Source organism: Epinephelus lanceolatus, chromosome 15, assembly GCF_041903045.1.
Source record: "Epinephelus lanceolatus isolate andai-2023 chromosome 15, ASM4190304v1, whole genome shotgun sequence".
Taxonomy (NCBI): Eukaryota; Metazoa; Chordata; class Actinopteri; order Perciformes; family Serranidae; genus Epinephelus; species Epinephelus lanceolatus.
In genome coordinates this window covers 35,612,429-35,631,507 of record NC_135748.1, presented here as the reverse complement: position 1 = coordinate 35,631,507, position 19,079 = coordinate 35,612,429, and the positions used below count along the sequence as shown (strand labels likewise).

The following is a 19,079-nucleotide window of genomic DNA, read 5'->3' as shown; positions in this document are numbered from 1 at the left end:
AGAAATGTTACTATATGTTCCAAATGATTGTTTGAATAGTAAAGATGGTTACACACCCTGAAATTTCACACATTCACTTTAATAAGTATCTTTTTTGTTGTTTTTCTTTTGTAAAAGACTGTTTTGTAAGTGAAGGCATTGCAATTTTCAGAACACGGACACATTTAATTGAGAGGAAACTCACCTTTTCAAAGGAAATTGTTTTGATTCTTCCCACAAATGACAAGTGTTCTTTTCTGCACAGTTCCCCCTCAGACACTGAGGATTAGATTGAGATTGCCCACACACTGAAGGGACATTAAATTGCTTTTATAATGAAGGGTCAAATTGAAAAACAGGATGTTCCAGAGTCAGGAGCAGGAGAAGGAACGTGACAGATTCTCTTGCTGTTTGCCTTGAGATTTCTCAACCAGGGGCCTCTTCAATAAAAAGTGACACAGTGACGCTTTGCTTTATGGTTGTTGACCTATTTTACAGGCGCGGCACTCAAGTACACGCTGAGGGCTCTGGCCTGTTTTCTTACCATCATTTACATTTCATATAAAATCCCATAATTACTGTACAAACTTAAAGTGATCCTCTTCTTTTATCAGATTTTGCTGAAACAAGATGTCACCTAAAGACAAATGCTCAAACATTTTATTTTCCTTTAGTGCTGTCTTCACGTCTTTCTTTGCTTCAATGAAAACACAAACCAAACTTTCAAATGACACCCATTTTTAATCACTAAAGTTTAACATTAATACAATAAATACATTACAAAAAATTAAAGTGCTTTTATCAAAAGCGTACAGCTAAGGTTTGATACTGCCGTTTTGTACAGTAACATGACATCCTACATAGTTAAATTAGGGTAAGGGAAAACCTTTTAGGGACGTAGAGGATAAGTAGAGTGCTTTCTCTTATTGCCAGCAAATACCATGAAAAGACCAAAACCAACAATGAATCAAACCACAAAAAAAGAAAAAAAAATCACTTGTGGCAAGTTTAAGTAATGTTTGCTGAAAACTACAGAACCTTTTAAAAAATGTAAAACTACTGATATGTATTTATGAAACTTGTTCTCACTCCCAAATTGTCGAATATCTATGCTTTGTCACAGCCCTTAGCATCTAATATTGATGTGCAGGGCACCCTTTAGCGTTTGTATGAGATGCACTGGGTTTTACATTAACTCCAAAGTAAGCCCATAGGCGGTAATGATGTAGTATAATTGAGAGGAAGTTCCTGTAGGAAAGATGTCAGGGTGCATTGATAGGTCAAACACACACAGGACTTTTTCCCAGGAGTTTGATGTTAATGTTCTGTGTGAAACCAAAAGTCAGTCTCATTTTAATCCAAACATAATCTTTTCTGAAACCTAACAAAGTACTTTTGCTGCACTCATCTAAAGTAATTTTGGTGTGGTAGAGGAAAAGCCCTCTAGCCGCTAGGCTAATTTATAATTTAAATGCTATAGGCTTGTGCTAATACCGTTAGCATGTTGTATTTGTTTGGAAAACATGTTTAGTATAAGACAGATGTTTTGTCAGTGAACCTTGTGAGCTGTAATGGAGCCAAATTTTGTAACGTTACCTTTGTTAAATGTTGCTGTTGTCCCTGGTTTTATATGAGAAGAGGAAAAAAACATTAGCTGCTAAGCTTATTTATACAATGTAAAATGCCATAGGCTAATGCTAATAAATGCTAACATGTTGTATTTGTGGGGAAAATGTGTCCAGCAAAAGACAAATGCTTTGTCTGTGAATGCTGCGAGTTATAGTGAAGCTGATTTGTGTACTTGTACTTGCAAAGTGATACGGACACACCACTGCACAAGTATAAATGCTCACAATGGCTTAGGCCATGTGTGTAGGTTCTACATAGAGCTGACGCACAAATAGAAATCCTACTGTAGATTGAAGCCTCGGGCCACTGACCAAGCATTGGTATTTAATGAGTTGGAAGTAAGTAAGTGTTGAGTCGTGACTTGTTTTTAAAGATTTACATCTTTAGTAAGGAACCAAAGGGATTAACCTGTAAGCCCAAGACAGGAAAGTCGGAAAGTACCTCGAAAAAGACTAAAATAGAGTTAGTTTTGATCTTTTTATGGGTTTGTTGACATTAAGAAAAATGTAGAATATCTCCAGTCTTAATTACAGACTGATAACATGAAGTTTTCAACATAGTGAGTCTGTCTTAATGGTGACTTTCTCTGCCTGTAAACTTTCTATCCAATGGAAACAGAGTGACAAGGCTTTCACTAAAAAGCATGATACAAAATATAGCATTATATACAGCTAATTGCACTGCAGCTAACTTTCTGTCAGTTTGGCAAATGCTCTACTTTTTGGTCAAGAAAAAAACCTTAGTTTCATCTACTCAAAAAACACAGAAAACAGTTCTTCCAGCAATTACACTTTGTTCGAAACCCCTATTTACAACCGAGCACCTGAACAGTGGAAATCTGGTCTTTCAGGGCGTTCAGCGAATGTTCTGTAGTTTACAGTCCAGTCCGTCAGAGTCGACTCAGTACAAGAGTGTGGCCGGCCGAGCGGGCACGGCTGGACCTGCAGCACGAAAACATCATGTCTGTAGCACGTACAGTAGACGTTATGAGAGGAGGTTTAGACAGCGCTCAGCCTGTGCCATGCAGACACCACCTTCTCTGGGTGAGCCATCGAGTCCTTCCACTGCTCCACTGCTTCTGGGACAGGGCTGTCGAATCCCAGCTGAACCTGCCAGAAACATTATGAAGGCCACTTCAATACACTCAGGTGTTTTGCTCTACCCTCACATGGTCTGGTATGATTCAGGTTTGCTAACATTAGCTCAGTGGCTAATGTTAGCAAACCTCAGAAAGATATTTTATAACTACAACTACAGGGTCAGTATGCTGACATTATAAGTCTGCCTACTATCTATCTATCTATCTATCTATCTATCTAACAGCACATTATTAGTGAGGCCAACACTGTAATATATTACATCAATGAATCATAAATATTTGCAATAAAATAAATACATAAAATTAGCACTATTAGCATCATAACTAAAGGAAAATTCTGAGTATTATGTCTTAATGAAGAGACCTGGTGTCAGAATTACTCACCTGTCCGAGACACTGTTTCCTCCTGACTGAGCTGCGGCTGTAGAGTTTGACTGTCAGCGAGCAGGCATCGTCTAACATAATCAGCAGGAAGTGAAATGTCTCCGCCCACTTACACTGGCTCCCGGAGGCCTTCAGGATGCGAGTCTTCTTCTTCATCACCACCCGCCCCGACTGGTGCATCTCCACTTTGACGAAAAATGCTTCAGAGGTGTATAAAAACAGCATGATTACTCTCAAGAGCCACACGAGACTGGAGATACTCATTATTATTTTAATGTAAAATATTTCACATTAAAGACGTTTCCAGTAAAATCTATAGTACCTTGTGTGAGTGGTGAAGAGGATGGTGGGAGGTTTTGGGCGGCGAGGACCTGGAGCTGGATGCGTCCGTTGACTGGCTGAAAGCAGGTGGTGAGATGCAGCTCAGAGTGGCACACCTGAAAGATAAATATTCAATCGTATATAAATAATCAGGAATACAGCCAACAATCTTTGAATTTTTGTGTAGGAAAATAACAAAAACTTGTTGTACTGCTGGGTTTGCAACATCTTTAAAAACATTTCACAGGATTATAAAGAACAGTAGGCTGCCAAAGGTAACCAACAGTATCTAGTTACTTAGTAATGAATAATGGGCTTGTTTTTGTGATCTTATCTCAGACCCTAAACATCAGCTGATTATACAAGGAAACTGTAAGACAAAATATGAACATATGTCGACACTAAGTGTATTGAACTAGCTGTGTGGCATCGCAGTGTGTGCAGAAGAACGGTGTTTGTTTGGCTGGAAGCTCCAAGGGAAGCCAACTAACGTTCATCTACGCACACTGTGATGACACACAGCTGGTTGAATATCAGCAAAGTTTCCCTGCTTCCCTTCACTGGTTCCTGTACAGCAGGGTCGGTCTTTGTTTCAGTGTTATAATCATTAAAAAGCAAAAGCAGCATGTGTATACATTCAGTAGGCTATATCTTCCGTAGCTAGCTAGCTAACCCTACACTTTTCAGGGTTTGATTTTGGTTTTGGAACAGAGAAGAAATGTATATCTTTTTCCAACCTCTCCAGGTAACAAGGTATCAGGTATCATTAATGTGTCCGAGGAACAACACTTAGCTCCAAATCCACAAAACCTGCCTGAAAATGGTGGAAATGTGAAACAACTGCATTAGAGTCATTCAGTTATTGGACCTTTGCTGGAGCTAGCCGATGCTACGCTATGATTTGCCAGTCTGCTTTCGAGGGGTAGGTCTTAGCAAAGGGTCGATTGTTTTTTGTGTAGCATTTATAGACATTATACAGAACATCCCTCAACAATCCCTCTAATATTGTTTATAGCTATGCACAGCAGCATTATGGAATTTGCTCATGGTTGCCTGAGGATGACTGAACACTTTGGTGACCCCTTTACTTTCCTCTAGAACCTCCATGTAGTTCACACTGTGGCTCTCAGGGAACTAGCTCAACAAATATTGGATGGATTAGCCTACCATAAATTTGGATGAGATATTCATTTCCCCCCCCAGACTGAATTGTGATAGCTTTGATGATCGACTAACTTTTTCTCCAGCACTACCATCTGGTGAACAAATACCTGACAAACTGATGTCGTTCCCGTCAGCCTTGACTCTAATTTGTGTTTAGTGCTAAATGTTGGCAAGCTTGTGCATTAAACTAAAAAATGAGCATGTTAAACAATATATTTGCTAAACATCTGCTTGTCAGCAATGTCACTGTGAGCATACTGAAATTAGCATTTAGCTCAAAGCTCCACTGTGAGTAGATGCAGCTTCACAGAGTTGCTAGTGGCTGAAGATCTTAGTCTTGATTCATCTTAGACATCCAGCTGCTCCGCTGATACATTTCTTGAACTTTTACGAGTTCAGCTGTCTTGACCATTAAGAGCCTCAATGAGTGACAGTGATTTGGACAATTTGTGCCTTTTGTGTCCACCAGATGGGTAAAATCACTCACTGAATCAAATGGTCCCTCTGAGAACCTAATGATGATTCACCGTCAGATCCGCTAAGTGCAGAAACAGTTCACATTTTACTGTCACCAGCCAGACATGCATCCATTTATCAACAAAACCACTCTGCTGTTGAAATGGTTTGAGGTTTGACCTACTTTTCATGCCGTACATTTCCAGAACCAGCACTCTGGTTTCTTGTCTCCAATAAAAGCCTGTTTCCCAATTTCCCTCAATAATGAATCCCCTTTCTCTTTTCTTGCCATTATGCAACAGCATAAAGTCTTCCTCAGCGTCAGCCTTACCCTGTTAGGGCCAAGAGCACAGTACATGCCAGCGGGCTACAATGCATCATGGGGACAGTTTTATGAGACACACACGGCGCTTTGTTCTTATTTACTGCGCACATACAAAGGGGTGATAAAGACAGCAGCCAACAAAGGAAATGGTGGAGAATAGGTAATAAAAATTTGGGATATTCCCACACTGAAAGTTTTTCCTCTTGGCCACAACAGCTGGACAGCAGGTAAGACACCAACAGATAACCCTGCTCACTCTGGGATCCCCTTACTTTTCCCCTAGTGCCACCATGAAGGTTGACATTAGGGGATTTTGATGAAATATTTCAACAGCTATTGAAAGGATAGTCATGATATTTGGTACAGACATTAATGTTTATGATGATTATTATTTATTTTATTTTTATTTATTGGTCATGTGATTATGGTATTTTTTCTGAGTTGTCCCTTGTTTGTACTTTTTAACTTGCACTGTGTACAGTTGTAGCTTTTGAAAACTGCATTGTACTGGCACATTAACAATAAAGGACCTCTTCTTAAACCTATGCATCATTGTTAGAAGCTCAGATCAACAGATATAGTATAAAGACCTCAAGACCTTGGCTTATGGGAGATGGATGAGTCAAACAAGCACAGGACTTTGATCCAGGAGTGTTAGAGACCAACAGACAATAAATACTGGGTACTGTGTTTGCAAATCTCTCAAAGCTGACATAAGGCTGCTTTTCCAGCCATGTTTGTGTCACCAAAGCCGAATGTTTGATCACAACAACCACAGTCTTTTCTTAACCATAACTAAGTAGTTTTGTTTCCTAAACTTAACTGGTGACCCCTTCTTACCTCCAACCCCTTCTGCATCAAGGTACGGCACAAAAGGCTGCCCCTGGCGTCATTGCAGTAACACTGGGATATCTGCCCAAGTGGCAAAATATGACGAGTAGGGATGAAATCATGTTGTAATAACTTTTTGATTCCTGGTAATCTTGTAAATGTTCTTAAACTGTGCCACTATCTGAAACACCAGGGACAGACATTGTGATGGTAACGGAAACAGGCTTTAGTGCATCAGGAGTGATTTGTGGCATGTGAAGTGAACACTCACAGATGATTTGGACGGAGGGCTGAGCTCGAGCCAGTGGTCTGTCTCCTGAGGACCAAGCTCTCTTAGCGAGAGGACGCACTCTGCCACCGTACGCTTCTTGGGGATGTGTGTCTGCAGCCGCAGCACCAAAGCACTGCAGCGCAACTGCTGGAGACGCAGCGCAAACACGAAGGTCTCCATGAAGGGCATATCCTAAAGAGCAGAAGGAGCAGAAGGAGCCGACAATAAGTATCAGGTGATTTCTCAACAACTCATTCAGAAATGCTAGATCTACCTGCACAACTCTGCAAAGACAAAGTTAAATTCAAAACAATCTGAGAAAGGAAATTAGTGGCTTTGAGGATTGTACAGCATGTGTCAAAGTCTTGCTACAAAACGTCATCAGGTTTAGGCAGCGGTCCTGAGCATTACCTGACGGTACTCCTTGACTGAGCTCTTGAACTGTATCGGTTTGGGAATGGTGATGATCCCTTTAAATCCAATCTTTTGTTGTTCCACTCCTTCCGGAACAACGTTGAGGTCTGAACACTGATAACAAAAGGGGAAAAGAACGTTTTATTCGAGGCAGGTCAAATCTATTTACAGGCTGCAGTGCTCTTAAGCAAACAGGTTTGGGACAAACAGCTCCACTAAGTAAAAAAGGACATGAATACAAAAACATAAGAATCCAAAACCTCTGATATATCAAGCCTCTCTTTAAAAAACTTAACCAAAGCAGAATATGCTTCATTTATGCTTTATTTTTGACATAATCTCACACAATAAGGGCATTTGTGTAACCCTAATGCGCCACTTGTTCATCCAAATGTCTCAGTGGATAGTTTAACTGCTGCACTAATGTGACCTTGGGAAAAAAATGAACCTTAACCAAAAACGAAACCTAATCTTGAGTGGTAATGAGGTGCGCCCTTTTTTCATTTCCCCCCTCTTCCTTGAGGAATCAGAGCATGTCTCTGCGTTAAAGCCTTTAAAGTGTAAACAAAGAATTAAATTGCACACACACACTAGGTTTTGCCATTTGCGTGAATGCACAGATACATGGCTCACTGTGTTTCAGCATCAATGAGGACACTTCTGTTTCTTAAAAACCAACCTTTTCCTCCAGAGTGTCAGAGCCAAAGTTAAGAGAGTGCTGAGAGGATCTAACAGAGACCTGTGTTCTGGACTCACAGAGGGTCCATTGAGAAACGCAGCAGACGAGCACAATGGAGCTTTTTGTGTCTCCTCACAGCATGTAACCTTACCTGAACCACAGTGATCCACACCTGCTCCAGAGCCTCCTGGTAGCTCAGTCGGACGCACACTTTCCCCAGCTCACGCTCGTCCCCAGACAGAGTGATGGAGTCTGTAACACCAGCAGCACAACAGGAACAAATTACTGGAGGTTAATGAATGCAATATTGAAGTGTGACTATATTAAGTTGCTGATGAATTTAAAAGCTGATATAGATGGAAGTTTTTACGCCTTTGTGCCAAACTGAATCAATAATCTCATAAGATTTCAGCCGTCTGGGTTTTCTCATTTATTATAAATGCAAAATTATTCATCTAACTTTAACTTTGGAGGGGTTTAAATTTCAACAAGATCTTGATATGCAATACTTATTTTGGACAATGATCACTTTTCTGCCCTTGTTATCATCTTTTTTGTCTGTTTCATCAAACCTCTTTTTAAAGAGCCTGCAGAGCTGCTCAAGCATTGCATTGTATATAAAAGTAATAAAAGTGGAAAGTTGCCATGGCAGTGCAAGACTGGCTGAGTTTTCTAACAGAGGTTGCAGGTGAAAGCCAAAAACAATTGCAAGAAAAAAAAAAGACTATCGTCACACATATTATTTATCTCTTATTATAGCAAAGCTGCGTCTCCTCATAGAATAATACAGTCTTTACGTATGAAGGCTTATCTTTGAAGCTCAATGGTGGAACTGAGTGAAAACATTTGCAAGAGATTACTGTGTCTGCCCTTTCATGGCTGCACAATGCAGAGCGATCTTAATCAGATTTAACAGCAAGTTTGAAAGGAAAAGTGTTTGTAGACGGAGACTAATTGGTATTTAAGTTACCCAGGCTGCTTTCAATGGAGCCAATCCTGGAGGACGTACTGCTGAGGACGCTGGAGACGGAATCAAAGCGCTGCAGGTAAAACCAAACACACAAAGAGATAGTCAGGAGATGACAGGTTCACTTTTTTCCCCCCACTGAAACCCAAAATTAGTCATTTTCTCAAGACTAGGGTGTACTAAGGTGCAGCGGTGCTTGGTGCTTAATGCTAGTGCTAATGCTAACAATTGCTAATTTGCACTTCAAAAAAGAGCAGATGAAAGTGATGAGAATATCATTTGGTTTTTCAGGTAGTAATTGGAATTTTGACATGATCAGGGTATCAAAGTTAAAACAATTCATCCTCTGGGGACCATGAATATTTGTTTCATGCCAGATATTGTCAAAACATTTTACTTAGAACGACAACCACAACTAGAACTACTTGTACCACTAGAGGAAAATTTAGCGGATTACCAAAGTCATCTCAATTTATCCTCTGGGGACCATGCATATCTTTACAGAATTTAACTGCAATCTTACCAATAGTTGCAAAACATCTCACTCAAAACCACAGAAGTCAACCTTCTTGTTACGCCAAAGGAAAAGTCAGCGGATCCCCAAAGTCATCAGGATTCATCTCTGGAAACCATGAATGTCTTCACAAAATTTCATAACAATCTATCCAATGGTTGCTGAGACATTTTACTCAAAACCATAAATCTTAACCTCTTTGTGGCAAAAAAAGGAAAAGCCAGCAGGTCACGAAAGTCATTTGGATTCACCCTTTGGAGAGCATGAATGTCTTCACAAAACTTTTTTTTTTTTTTTACAAGTTTACCAATATTTGTTGACATCTCACTCAAAACCACTAATGTCAACCTCCTCGTGGCGCTAGATGAAAAGTCAGTGGATCAAATCATTATGATTCATCCTCTTGGGACCATGAATATCTTCACCACATTTTCATGTTCACTGTCTTCATGTAACTTTCCAACACTTGCTAATTCCCACTAAACACAAAGTACAGGTGAGGGTGAGGAGAATGTCATCCATTTTTTGAGGCTATTAATTAAAATTCTGACATGGTCAGGGGATCACATTTACTACAATTCATCATCTGGGGACCATAAATTTCTGTTTCATGCTAGTCCATCCAATAGTCGTCAAGACATTTCACTCAAAACCACAAATGTCAACATCCTTGTGATACCAGAGGAAGAGTCAGCAGATCACCAAAGTCATTAAAAATTGTCCTCTGGGGAGCATGAATGTCTTCACAAAATTTAAGTGCAATCTTCACAATAGTTGCCAAACATCTCACTCAAAACCATAGATGTCAACCTCCTTATGGCACCAAAGGAAAAGTCAGCGAATCACCAAAGTCACTGCAATTTATCCTGTGGGAACCATGAATACTTTTTCATAATTTGAGTGCAATCTATCCAACAGTAACCAAACATCTCACGCAAAACCAAATGTCAACCTCATTGTGGAGCCAAAGGAAAAGTTGGTGAATCACCAAAGTCATTAGGATTCATCTCAACTTCTTTCTCACCAGAGGAGGTGAAGGTGATGAGAATGTCACCAGTTTTTCGGGTATTAATTGAAATTTCTACGTTAGGGGATCACAGTTTTTACATTTCATTATCCGAGGACCATGAATATCTGTTTCATGCCAGTCTTGCCAGTATTGATACCATGTAGTAGACATGAATACATTTCACACAAAACCACAAATGCCAACCTCCTTGTGTTGCCAGAGGAAACATAAGCAAGTCACTTAAGTCATTACAGTTTCTCCTCTGGGGATCATGAATATTTGTTTCATGCTAGTCCATTCAATAGTTATCAAGACATTTCACTCAAAACCGCATGTCAACCTCCTCATGATACCAGAGGAAAAGTCAGCAGGTCACCAAAGTCATTACGATTAGTCCTCTGGGGACCATGAATGTTTTACGGAAATTTCACGCCAATCCATTCAGTCGTTGTTGAGATATTTCTGTGTGAACAGTGGAGGACCAAGTGATATTGCAATCTGTAAAAATTACTTCACACCATCACAAAAACACAACATCCTTTTTTTTTTTCCTCCATAGATCTACCACAACTTTAAAACACCGTCTCTCACTGGTTCTCATTTCTTTACCCGCACTTTCATTTCACATCTAATTTCTAGGGACCATGTTTATTTGTGTACTGTAGCTGTATTGCCAAGGAGCTGAGTCTTTCATGTTTTCATTACTTACTACTGTTTGCTCATAATGTTGCCAAGCTAAACACTGGGGCTAATTGAACTGTTATTGTACACACACTGCATGTTGCTCCCGATAATAATGACATCGACACAAGTGAAAGGTTAATAGAAATGTATCCGTGTTGGTTCATAATAAGCAAAACAACGAGTGTGTTGCTCTAACGTTGCTCTGACGTTTTTCACAGTGTGAGCTCTGAGTGAGACATAGTAATATTTACCAAGGAGTTGGGCGAGGCGTTAGATTGATTTGTAACACAGCCTCAGCAGGTAATCGGGAGCTATTGACAGGCGCACTACACCACATCCTTTTATGCAACAAAGAATACGCCCCAACTCACTCATTGTTTTTTTCTCATTGTATTTCTGATTAAATAACACTTAATCCAAGACAAGCAACAGCTGAATCACACGCAGCAAACAGAGGTATGTTCAGGGACTGCTGGAAGAATAAGTGCTGAGGCTGAAATTAATCTCTATTGACTTTTTAATCACTCTTAAATTTCAAAACACTTTCAGATCCATTTCAGAGTGACTCACGAGCCTACACCCATCATTTACTTTCTGTAACAAAAGAGGATCTTTAAGGGTGTTTTCACTTTCTTTGTTGTTTTAGAGACCTATGGACATCGTATGGAGTCCCAAATTGGACATAAAGAAGGTGTGTGGCTGAATACGTCAATAAAATACACAGTTAAATAGTCAAAGAGCCAAGAGCCTGTTTATTGTTGAGCTTTAAGGGTGCTAAATACTTTAAGATTAGCTTCTTCTTCAACTCTACGGTATAAAACACTTAACTTTGCCACTTGAATCAAAATGCGTGTGAGGCCCGTCAGTGTTCCACTTTGCTGCTGAGCACAGTGGAAACTCTAAACTATATTTAGTCTGGGTGGACACAGGGTGAGAAACGCTGTGTGAATACAGATTAGATAGAGAGCAGTCTCACCTGCATGTGAAGCTGAGGGCTGGACAGATCAAACATGGAGCTGCTCAGTCGCTGCTCGACACCCGGTTTCAGAGACCAACCTGAAAGCCAAACGCCAATTTATATTTGTATTAATCAAGTTGGTTTAATTAAGTTCTCGGATTCATGTTTCACTCTGTAGGTATGTGCTATTAATTCAGGGATACATGCGATTTCTTACCCCTAAATTTATGACACTAGTCCTTCTACAACTGCAGACAAACTGTAAATTGGGACTGTTAAATGCAGTAGGTTTTATATAATTATGAATTTGTACACTGTGTTTGCCTGTAATATTTATATCAGTGTAAATATTAAGACACAAACTTACTGATTTCATATTTAGCAGTACAAAAGAGTCCATCATTGTGAGATATAAATATAAAAATGATTGATTTTTGATTGGCGTACAATCACAAATTTTCTCCTGTAACCCATTTTTATCAAAATCATAAATATATGTCACTATTTTAATCATATTTTTCTCTAAATATGATACATTATTGCACAACTAAACAATGTAAAATTCTGCTCATTTTTTTTGTATTTTAAAAGTAATTTTGACTCATTAGTTTTTGATGTACTGCTGTGTCTGCTACCTGGACTCTGGGGACTGGAGACTTTGTTCTTCAGTGTGTCACGGCGGGTCGATCCAGGGGAAAAGTACTCAGCCAGCTGGACCTGATGGAAGCTGGACTCTGGGCTGTAGGACATTTGACTGGACCCCAGCAGCTCTGCCTTCCTCTCTGCATACGTGCACCGGGCTGAACCTGCAGACGGAGAGCAGGGCTGGAGGTCAGCATGCCTCCATTTGACCAAATTATTCTTTTCAGCCAGTGAACTTAAAAGACTGCAGCTATTCATTTAGGAACAGGATATCCTGGTGGTTGTGTAATCAAACGTTGGGACATACCTCAGTGACCTCTGAGCTGATTTTAATGAAACTTAGATGCATGAGGCATCATGGCAGCTGGCTCTGTGGAACGGGCGGAGTAAAATGTGTCAATCACCCGAACCTTTATTAATGTTGAAGCAGAAAGACAGAGGCTTGGTGGATACTCACTGATCTTTTACACTCTATGGCCACTTTAATTAAGTACACCTGTTCAACTGCTTGTTAACACAAAAAGCTAATCAGCAATCACGTGGCAGCAGCTCAATGCATTTAGACATGTAGACATGGTCAAGACAACCTGCTGAAGTTCAAACTGAGCATCAGAATGGGGAACAAAGGTGATTTTAGTGACTTTGAACATGGCATGGCTGTTGGTTTCAGACAGGCTGGTCTGAGTATTTCAGAAACCACTGATCTACTGGGATTTTCGCAAACAACCATCTCTAGGGTTTACAGAGGATGGTCCCGAAAAGAGAAAATATCCAGTGAGCCAAAATGCCTTGTTGATTCCAGAGGTCAGAGGAGAATGGCCAGACTGGTTCGAGATAATAGAAAGGCAACAGTAACTCAAATAACCACTGGTTCCAACCAAGGTCTGCAGAAGACCATCTCTGAACCAACAACACGTCAAACCTTGAAGCAGATGGGCTACAGCAGCAGAAGACCATCTTCTGACCATCTTCCTACTTCCAGCAGGATAACGCACCATGTCACAAAGCTCAGATCATCTCCAACTGGTTTCTTGAACATGACAATGAGTTCACTGTACTCCAATGGCCTCCACAGTCACCAGATCTCAGTCCAATAGAGCACCTTTGGGATGTGCTGGAACGGGAGATTCTCATCATGGATGTGCAGCCCACAAATCTGCAGCAAATGTGTGATGTCATCATGTCAATATGGACCAAAATCTCGGAGGAATTTTTCCAGCACCTTGTCGAATCTGTGCCAGCAAGAATTAAGGCAGTTCTGAAGGCAAAAGGGGTCCAACCAGGTACTAGCAAGGTGTACCTAAAAAAGTGGCCGGTGAATGTCTTAGTTTCAAATTCTGAAAAGCCAAAATTCCAATTCCGTGCATTAGTAGGGAACTTTATACACACATACAGTTAATGAATGGCCTGATGGGGGCGCTGTTGAAGGGAAAACATATAGCACAAATGTAATTTTGCACAATCAGACCTCTGTCTCGTCAAGCTGACAGACATCTGGAGAAATCTAGAGACTTCCAAAGGCCAAGAAGGCTACTTCCTGTTTAACTTGAATGGGGATAAAAATTACTCAATCATGCAGCTTTCAAGACTTTCATAATGTTATCAGGCCAAATGGATCAAACTCTGATTAGTCATTTTGCTGGGGTTGTGACACATCCTCTGATTTACAGATGTCTCTTCCGCCATGGGGAAAAATCTTTTTGGGCCACATGGCATCATGTGAAGGATATAGTTCCATTGTTTGGCCCCTATGAAAATTGGCTTCAAAGCCTGGTGCACTTCCTGGTGGACTGGAGTTGTCTTGAAACTTTAGAGCAACAGCAACAAAACATATAACAACAACAGCCATTTTCAGCCATTTGATTGGCCAAGATCTTGTCTGGTTCTTAATTTGAACGTTGGCCCAAAGCTGGTCTGACTGACTGACGTCCACACCCTCAAAATACAACCTCTCCTGGAAGCCACAACAAGCTTTGTGAAGCAGTAAAGGAACAGAATGGTCAATATCATGGCTGGAAAATAAAATCCACATGAGTTGCATGTTGTGTATTCAATGTGGTCGAAAGTACTGTGATGATGGGACTGGCATTATTTACCTACCCAACCTTTAAGTCAACACAAACATCTAAGACAGGTTTCTACATTAAAGCTCATCACAGTTCATTTGTATATGATGGTGAGATGGTGTTAATTAGTTTAATCCTTTAAGACATGAAAACATCAAAAGGAGTGCAGCCAGCTGATGTTATTTTTCAGTAGGTACGTACTCTGCGGCCCAGACTGTAAATTGGGGTAGCGGGAGCCTCTGGGTTGGACGTAGGATGCCTTGAATGTCGGCAGGACAAACGGCACCTCTCTGCCATCCGGTGGCAGCTTGGACAGGAGGTAATCTTCTGTGACCCCCCTCCTCCCTTCCGGCTCCCACCCTGATGCTGCTGCCTTGTTAGGAGGCATCTTCAGAGCGATCACTTGAAAGCAGAGGAAATCACGCAATCAGAAACAAAACACTGTCGGATATGCAGCAGTGCAGGGCGTGAATTTACCTTGGGTCTCTTGCTCCCTCCCCTTCTTCTTCATGAAGTTCTTGCAGCAGTCTTTGAGGCACTCCATGGCTGCGACTGGAAATATTCAAATGATAAAGGAGTAAGTGGAGGTTAGTTTACACAGTAAACACAATTAGCAGCAGAGTCGGAACAAACATTTCAGGGGATCTAATCAGGAGGTGATAACACTCCACACACTAATGTTATGTTGTTATGGTGCCCCCAAGAAAATTAAATTAAATTCACTATTTGGTATAGTGCAGTGTGTGTGTGTGTTGCCTTTTTGTAATCCCAAACCTTGTTATAGTACCTCCAAATCACCAACGTTTGTCAAATGATTTGACATAAGCCCAATTTTTGTTGTAGCGCAGCCCAATCATTGAATGTGGCATAGAATTAATGTGCTGCCCTGATCCTAAAATATAATCCAGTTTCTCAGGGAAAGTTTGGACTGCACCCCAAAAATCTGTAATTGTATAAACATTTGATAAAAAAAAAATATTATTGTCATTATCTCAGAATTCCCCAAATTTGTAATTTGATGGGAGGGGGGGGGGGGGGGGGGGGGGGGGGAGTGACATGCAGCAAAGGGCCACAGGCTGGAGTCGAACCCAGGCCGCTGCAGTAACAGCCTTGTATATGGGGCGCCCACTTTATCCACTAAGCCACTGATGCCCCGAGCACCCCCAAAATTCCCAAAATTCCCAAATTCCCCAAACTGTTTAAATTCCCCCCCCAAATCCCCCAAATTTGGTACAGACTCCAGAAAATTCAATAAATCCCAAATTTGGGAGAGCACCCTCCAAATTTTATAGAATAACCCAAATTGTTTCAGTTCCCCCCAAATCCCTAAAATTTGGTGTAAAGCCCACAAAATTTGTTCAATATACCCCAAATTTGGGAGAGCACCCCTGACATTTTAAATTAACCCCCTAACTGTTTTAGTTCCCACCCCCAAAACTGCCCAAATTTGGTGAGAGGCCACAAAAATTGTTTGATATAACCAAAATTTGTATGAGCACCCCTGACATTTTAAATCACTCCCTTAATTGTTTTAATTCCCCCACAAAATTCCCCAAATTTGGTATAGAGCCTACAAAATTTGTTCAATATGTCCCAAATTTGGGAGAGCACCCCTTACATTTGAAATCAGTCCCCTAATTGTTTTAGTTCCCCCCAAATCCTCCAAATTTGGTATAGAGCCTACAAAATTTGCTCAATATATCCCAAATTTGGGAGAGCACCCCTAATATTCAAAATCACCCCCCTAATAATAATAATAATCTTAAAATGTGTTATTGTTCTCATAAAATAACAATTTGGTACAGTGCACTGCTCTAAAATGTCTTTTAAAAAGTAAATTATGACACAAATGAACAGAGGAGCATATTTTCAATTAGCTGCAAACTAAAGGTGAAAAGACTTTAAATCATTTCATTTTCCCACAACCAGCTACAGTCAACAAACACTGCATTGTGCTGCGAAGGTATGAAGGAATTTGCGTCAATGTAACCTTGTTACAGGCATAAAATAGCAGTTAATGAAGTAATATATCAAAAGACAAAACCAGCAAAAATGTAAACTTACCCTTATGATGTTTTCATTCACAGAGAATAAAGTTTACACATGCGACAGTGGTGTTCACTCTCACAGGCCGACTGGAGGGAAATGCCACTAAGCTCAGGTTTATGGTGCACTCCAGTTACAGGTCTCTCTTCCTCCTCCCTCCCTCCCTTTCCTCTCCTTCCCTCTCTCTCTCCCCGGCTCTGTAATTCCCGGACTATCACTGTGTGTTTGCTTCCTCGAACAGCCATGACAGCACCACTTTCTGCTCTGATTTTTTGTTTACCCTCACGGTGTGTTTACTGTCAGTTTATTTCTCTCTTCCTCAGTCCATTTCTCAACATTGTCACATCTCACAGGTAGAAACCTGAAACCATCTAGGTCCAGTATATTTACTGACCAGACTCATGTACAGTGTGAGAAATGATGTGAAAATGAAAAAGGCGAGTAAATGATCAAAGGCATTTCTGACTTCAGGAACCTGCTCATGCCAGGGACAGCTGTGAAGAGTTATTGTTGTTATTGTTCAAATCCCCAAAATGTGCTTTTACACGCCCAGTGTTTAATAGTTTAACATTTTTAGAACTTGCCAAAAAAAACCTAATTTGGCATAGATTCCGCATTGTTTGTTAATTGATGCAATCCTAAATTTGCCAAAAAAAACGGTATAGTGCTCCAAAATGTTCTAATTAAACCCCAGAATTTGTCCCAAAATCCACAAAATTTGGTAGAGTGTTCCCGAAATGTCATTTTTAATGGATATAATCCCATAAAATGTTGCAGTCCCTTCAAAATGTAGCATTATAATCCACAAATTTGCTGTAGTTTCATGAGTCCAGGACAGTTGTGTGAGGAAACCATACTGTACACCCAATTTGATGTTTTGCCCCCAAAGTTTTTCAGTTGTTATGGTCCGACAATGTTTGAGTTTGCCTAAATGTAGGTTATCCACCTGAAAATTTTCTAACTGGCATAATTCAAAATTTTGTTATAGTGTTCCAAAATGTGCTCATATTATCCCAAAATTTATTTGATTATATCCCACATTTTTTAGAATCCCCACAAATGTTATTGTCAAAGAATACAGTCCCACCATGTGTTATATTCCCCCCAAATTTTACATTATAATCCCAAAATTTGCTGTAGTTTAGTAAATTCAGGACAGTTGTTTGGGAAAGACATATATTGTGCACCTAAATCCCCCAAATTCTGTGTGTTGTCCCCGGAGTTGTGTATTCCCCCAAAATATTACATGATCAGAAAATCTGCTCTAGTTTCAGGAGTCCAGATGTCTGCCAAAGCCAGGGACAGTTGTGTAGTAAAGACAATTATTATGTTATTTTGCACTTAAATCCCACAAATTAGGTATACTGTCCCCAGATCTGCTAATTGATATAATCCCAAAAGGTTTTAGTAATCTCCCATTGCCATAGTGCTCCAAAATGTCCTAATGTTGCCCCAGAATGTGTTACAGTGTCACAACCTCCCCTAATTTAATATTGTTCCCAAAATGTAATTGTTAGTGGATATAATACTACTAGTTGATATAATCCCCCCAAATGTGACGTTATAATTGCCAAATGTGTTGTTGTTTCATGAGGTCAGGACAGTCGTGTGGGTAAGGCATATGTTGTGCGTCCAAAATCGCTGTTTTACCCCCAAAGTTTGTTCATCGTTTTGGTCCCACAATGTTTTGAGCCTGCCTAATTTTGGTATAGCCCCCCAAAATTTGCTAACTGGTATAATTCCAAACTTAGTTATAGTGTTCCAAAATGTGCTCATATAATCCTAAAATTTGACCCTACAGTTTGTTGTAATCTCCCCAAAAAAGTAATCCCCGCAAACAACAACAACAAAAAAAGGCATCGTAATCCCCAAATTTGCTGTAGACAGACAGACATATATTGAGCGCCCAAAGCCCCCAAATTTGGCATTTTTCCCCCAAACGTTTGTGAATCATTAGGTGCCAACATTTTGAGTTTGCCTAAATGTGGAACCCCTCCCCCCCAAAATTGTATAATCCCCTCCAAAATGTCATTGTTAATAGATATAATCCAACTATTTGTTATATTCCCCCAAGATTGGACATTATAATCCTGAAATTGTGTGGGGAAGACATATATTGTTAGTTGTTAACTGGTATGATTCCAAATTTTGTTATGGTGTTCCAAAATGTGCTCATAATACCCCAAAATATATTATTTAATTTGATCCTACAATTTCCTATAATTGCCCTCAAAATGTTATTGTTATTGTTAATAGATGTAATCCCACCATGTGTTTTACCCCCCCCAAAATTTAACATCGCAATCCCCAAATTTGCTGCAGTTTTATGAGTTCAGGACATATATTGTGCGCCAGGATCCCTCAAAGTTTGTTAAACCCCACAATGTTTTGAATTGTCTTAAATGGGTATAGCCCCCAAAATTTGTAAAATTTTGTTATTGTGTTCCAAAATCCCCCCCCCAACTTTGCTGTAGTTCAGGAGTCTGCTCATGCCAGAGACAGTTTTGTAGTGAAGCGATTTATTGTTATTGTGTGTACAAATCCCCCAACTTTGGAGTAGTGACCTCAAAATATGCTAATTCATACAATCCCAAATGTTGTTTTAGTGTACCCCCAAAATTGGTATAGTGCGAAAACATGT

The 19,079-nt window shown here is 40.1% G+C and overlaps 1 protein-coding gene across 1 annotated transcript; it reads right to left on the bottom strand.

Moving 5' to 3' along the window:
- Nucleotides 1–700: 700 nt before the first annotated feature.
- Nucleotides 701–16,542, bottom strand: tc2n (tandem C2 domains, nuclear). Its single transcript, XM_033643442.2, has 12 exons — nt 16,457–16,542; nt 14,870–14,944; nt 14,594–14,794; nt 12,320–12,490; nt 11,703–11,782; nt 8,523–8,592; nt 7,704–7,804; nt 6,871–6,987; nt 6,460–6,651; nt 3,414–3,528; nt 3,092–3,291; nt 701–2,717 (listed from the first exon to the last, which is right to left on the bottom strand). Exons 2-12 carry the CDS (start codon nt 14,934–14,936, stop codon nt 2,607–2,609), a joined length of 1,425 nt encoding a protein of 474 aa, XP_033499333.1. The 5' UTR covers nt 14,937–14,944; nt 16,457–16,542; the 3' UTR covers nt 701–2,606.
- Between the last annotated feature and the right edge of the window lie 2,537 nt (nt 16,543–19,079).

Coding starts and splice junctions, on each gene's coding strand:
- tc2n (XM_033643442.2), bottom strand. CDS start 14,936: ATGGAGTGCCTCAAAGACTGCTGCAAGAACTTCATGAAGAAGAAGGGG. Junction 14,795..14,869: donor GAGGGAGCAAGAGACCCAAG/GTAAATTCACGC, acceptor TCTGCTTTCAAG/TGATCGCTCTGAAGATGCCT. Junction 11,783..12,319: donor CTCCAGTCCCCAGAGTCCAG/GTAGCAGACACA, acceptor TTTGGCTTTCAG/GTTGGTCTCTGAAACCGGGT.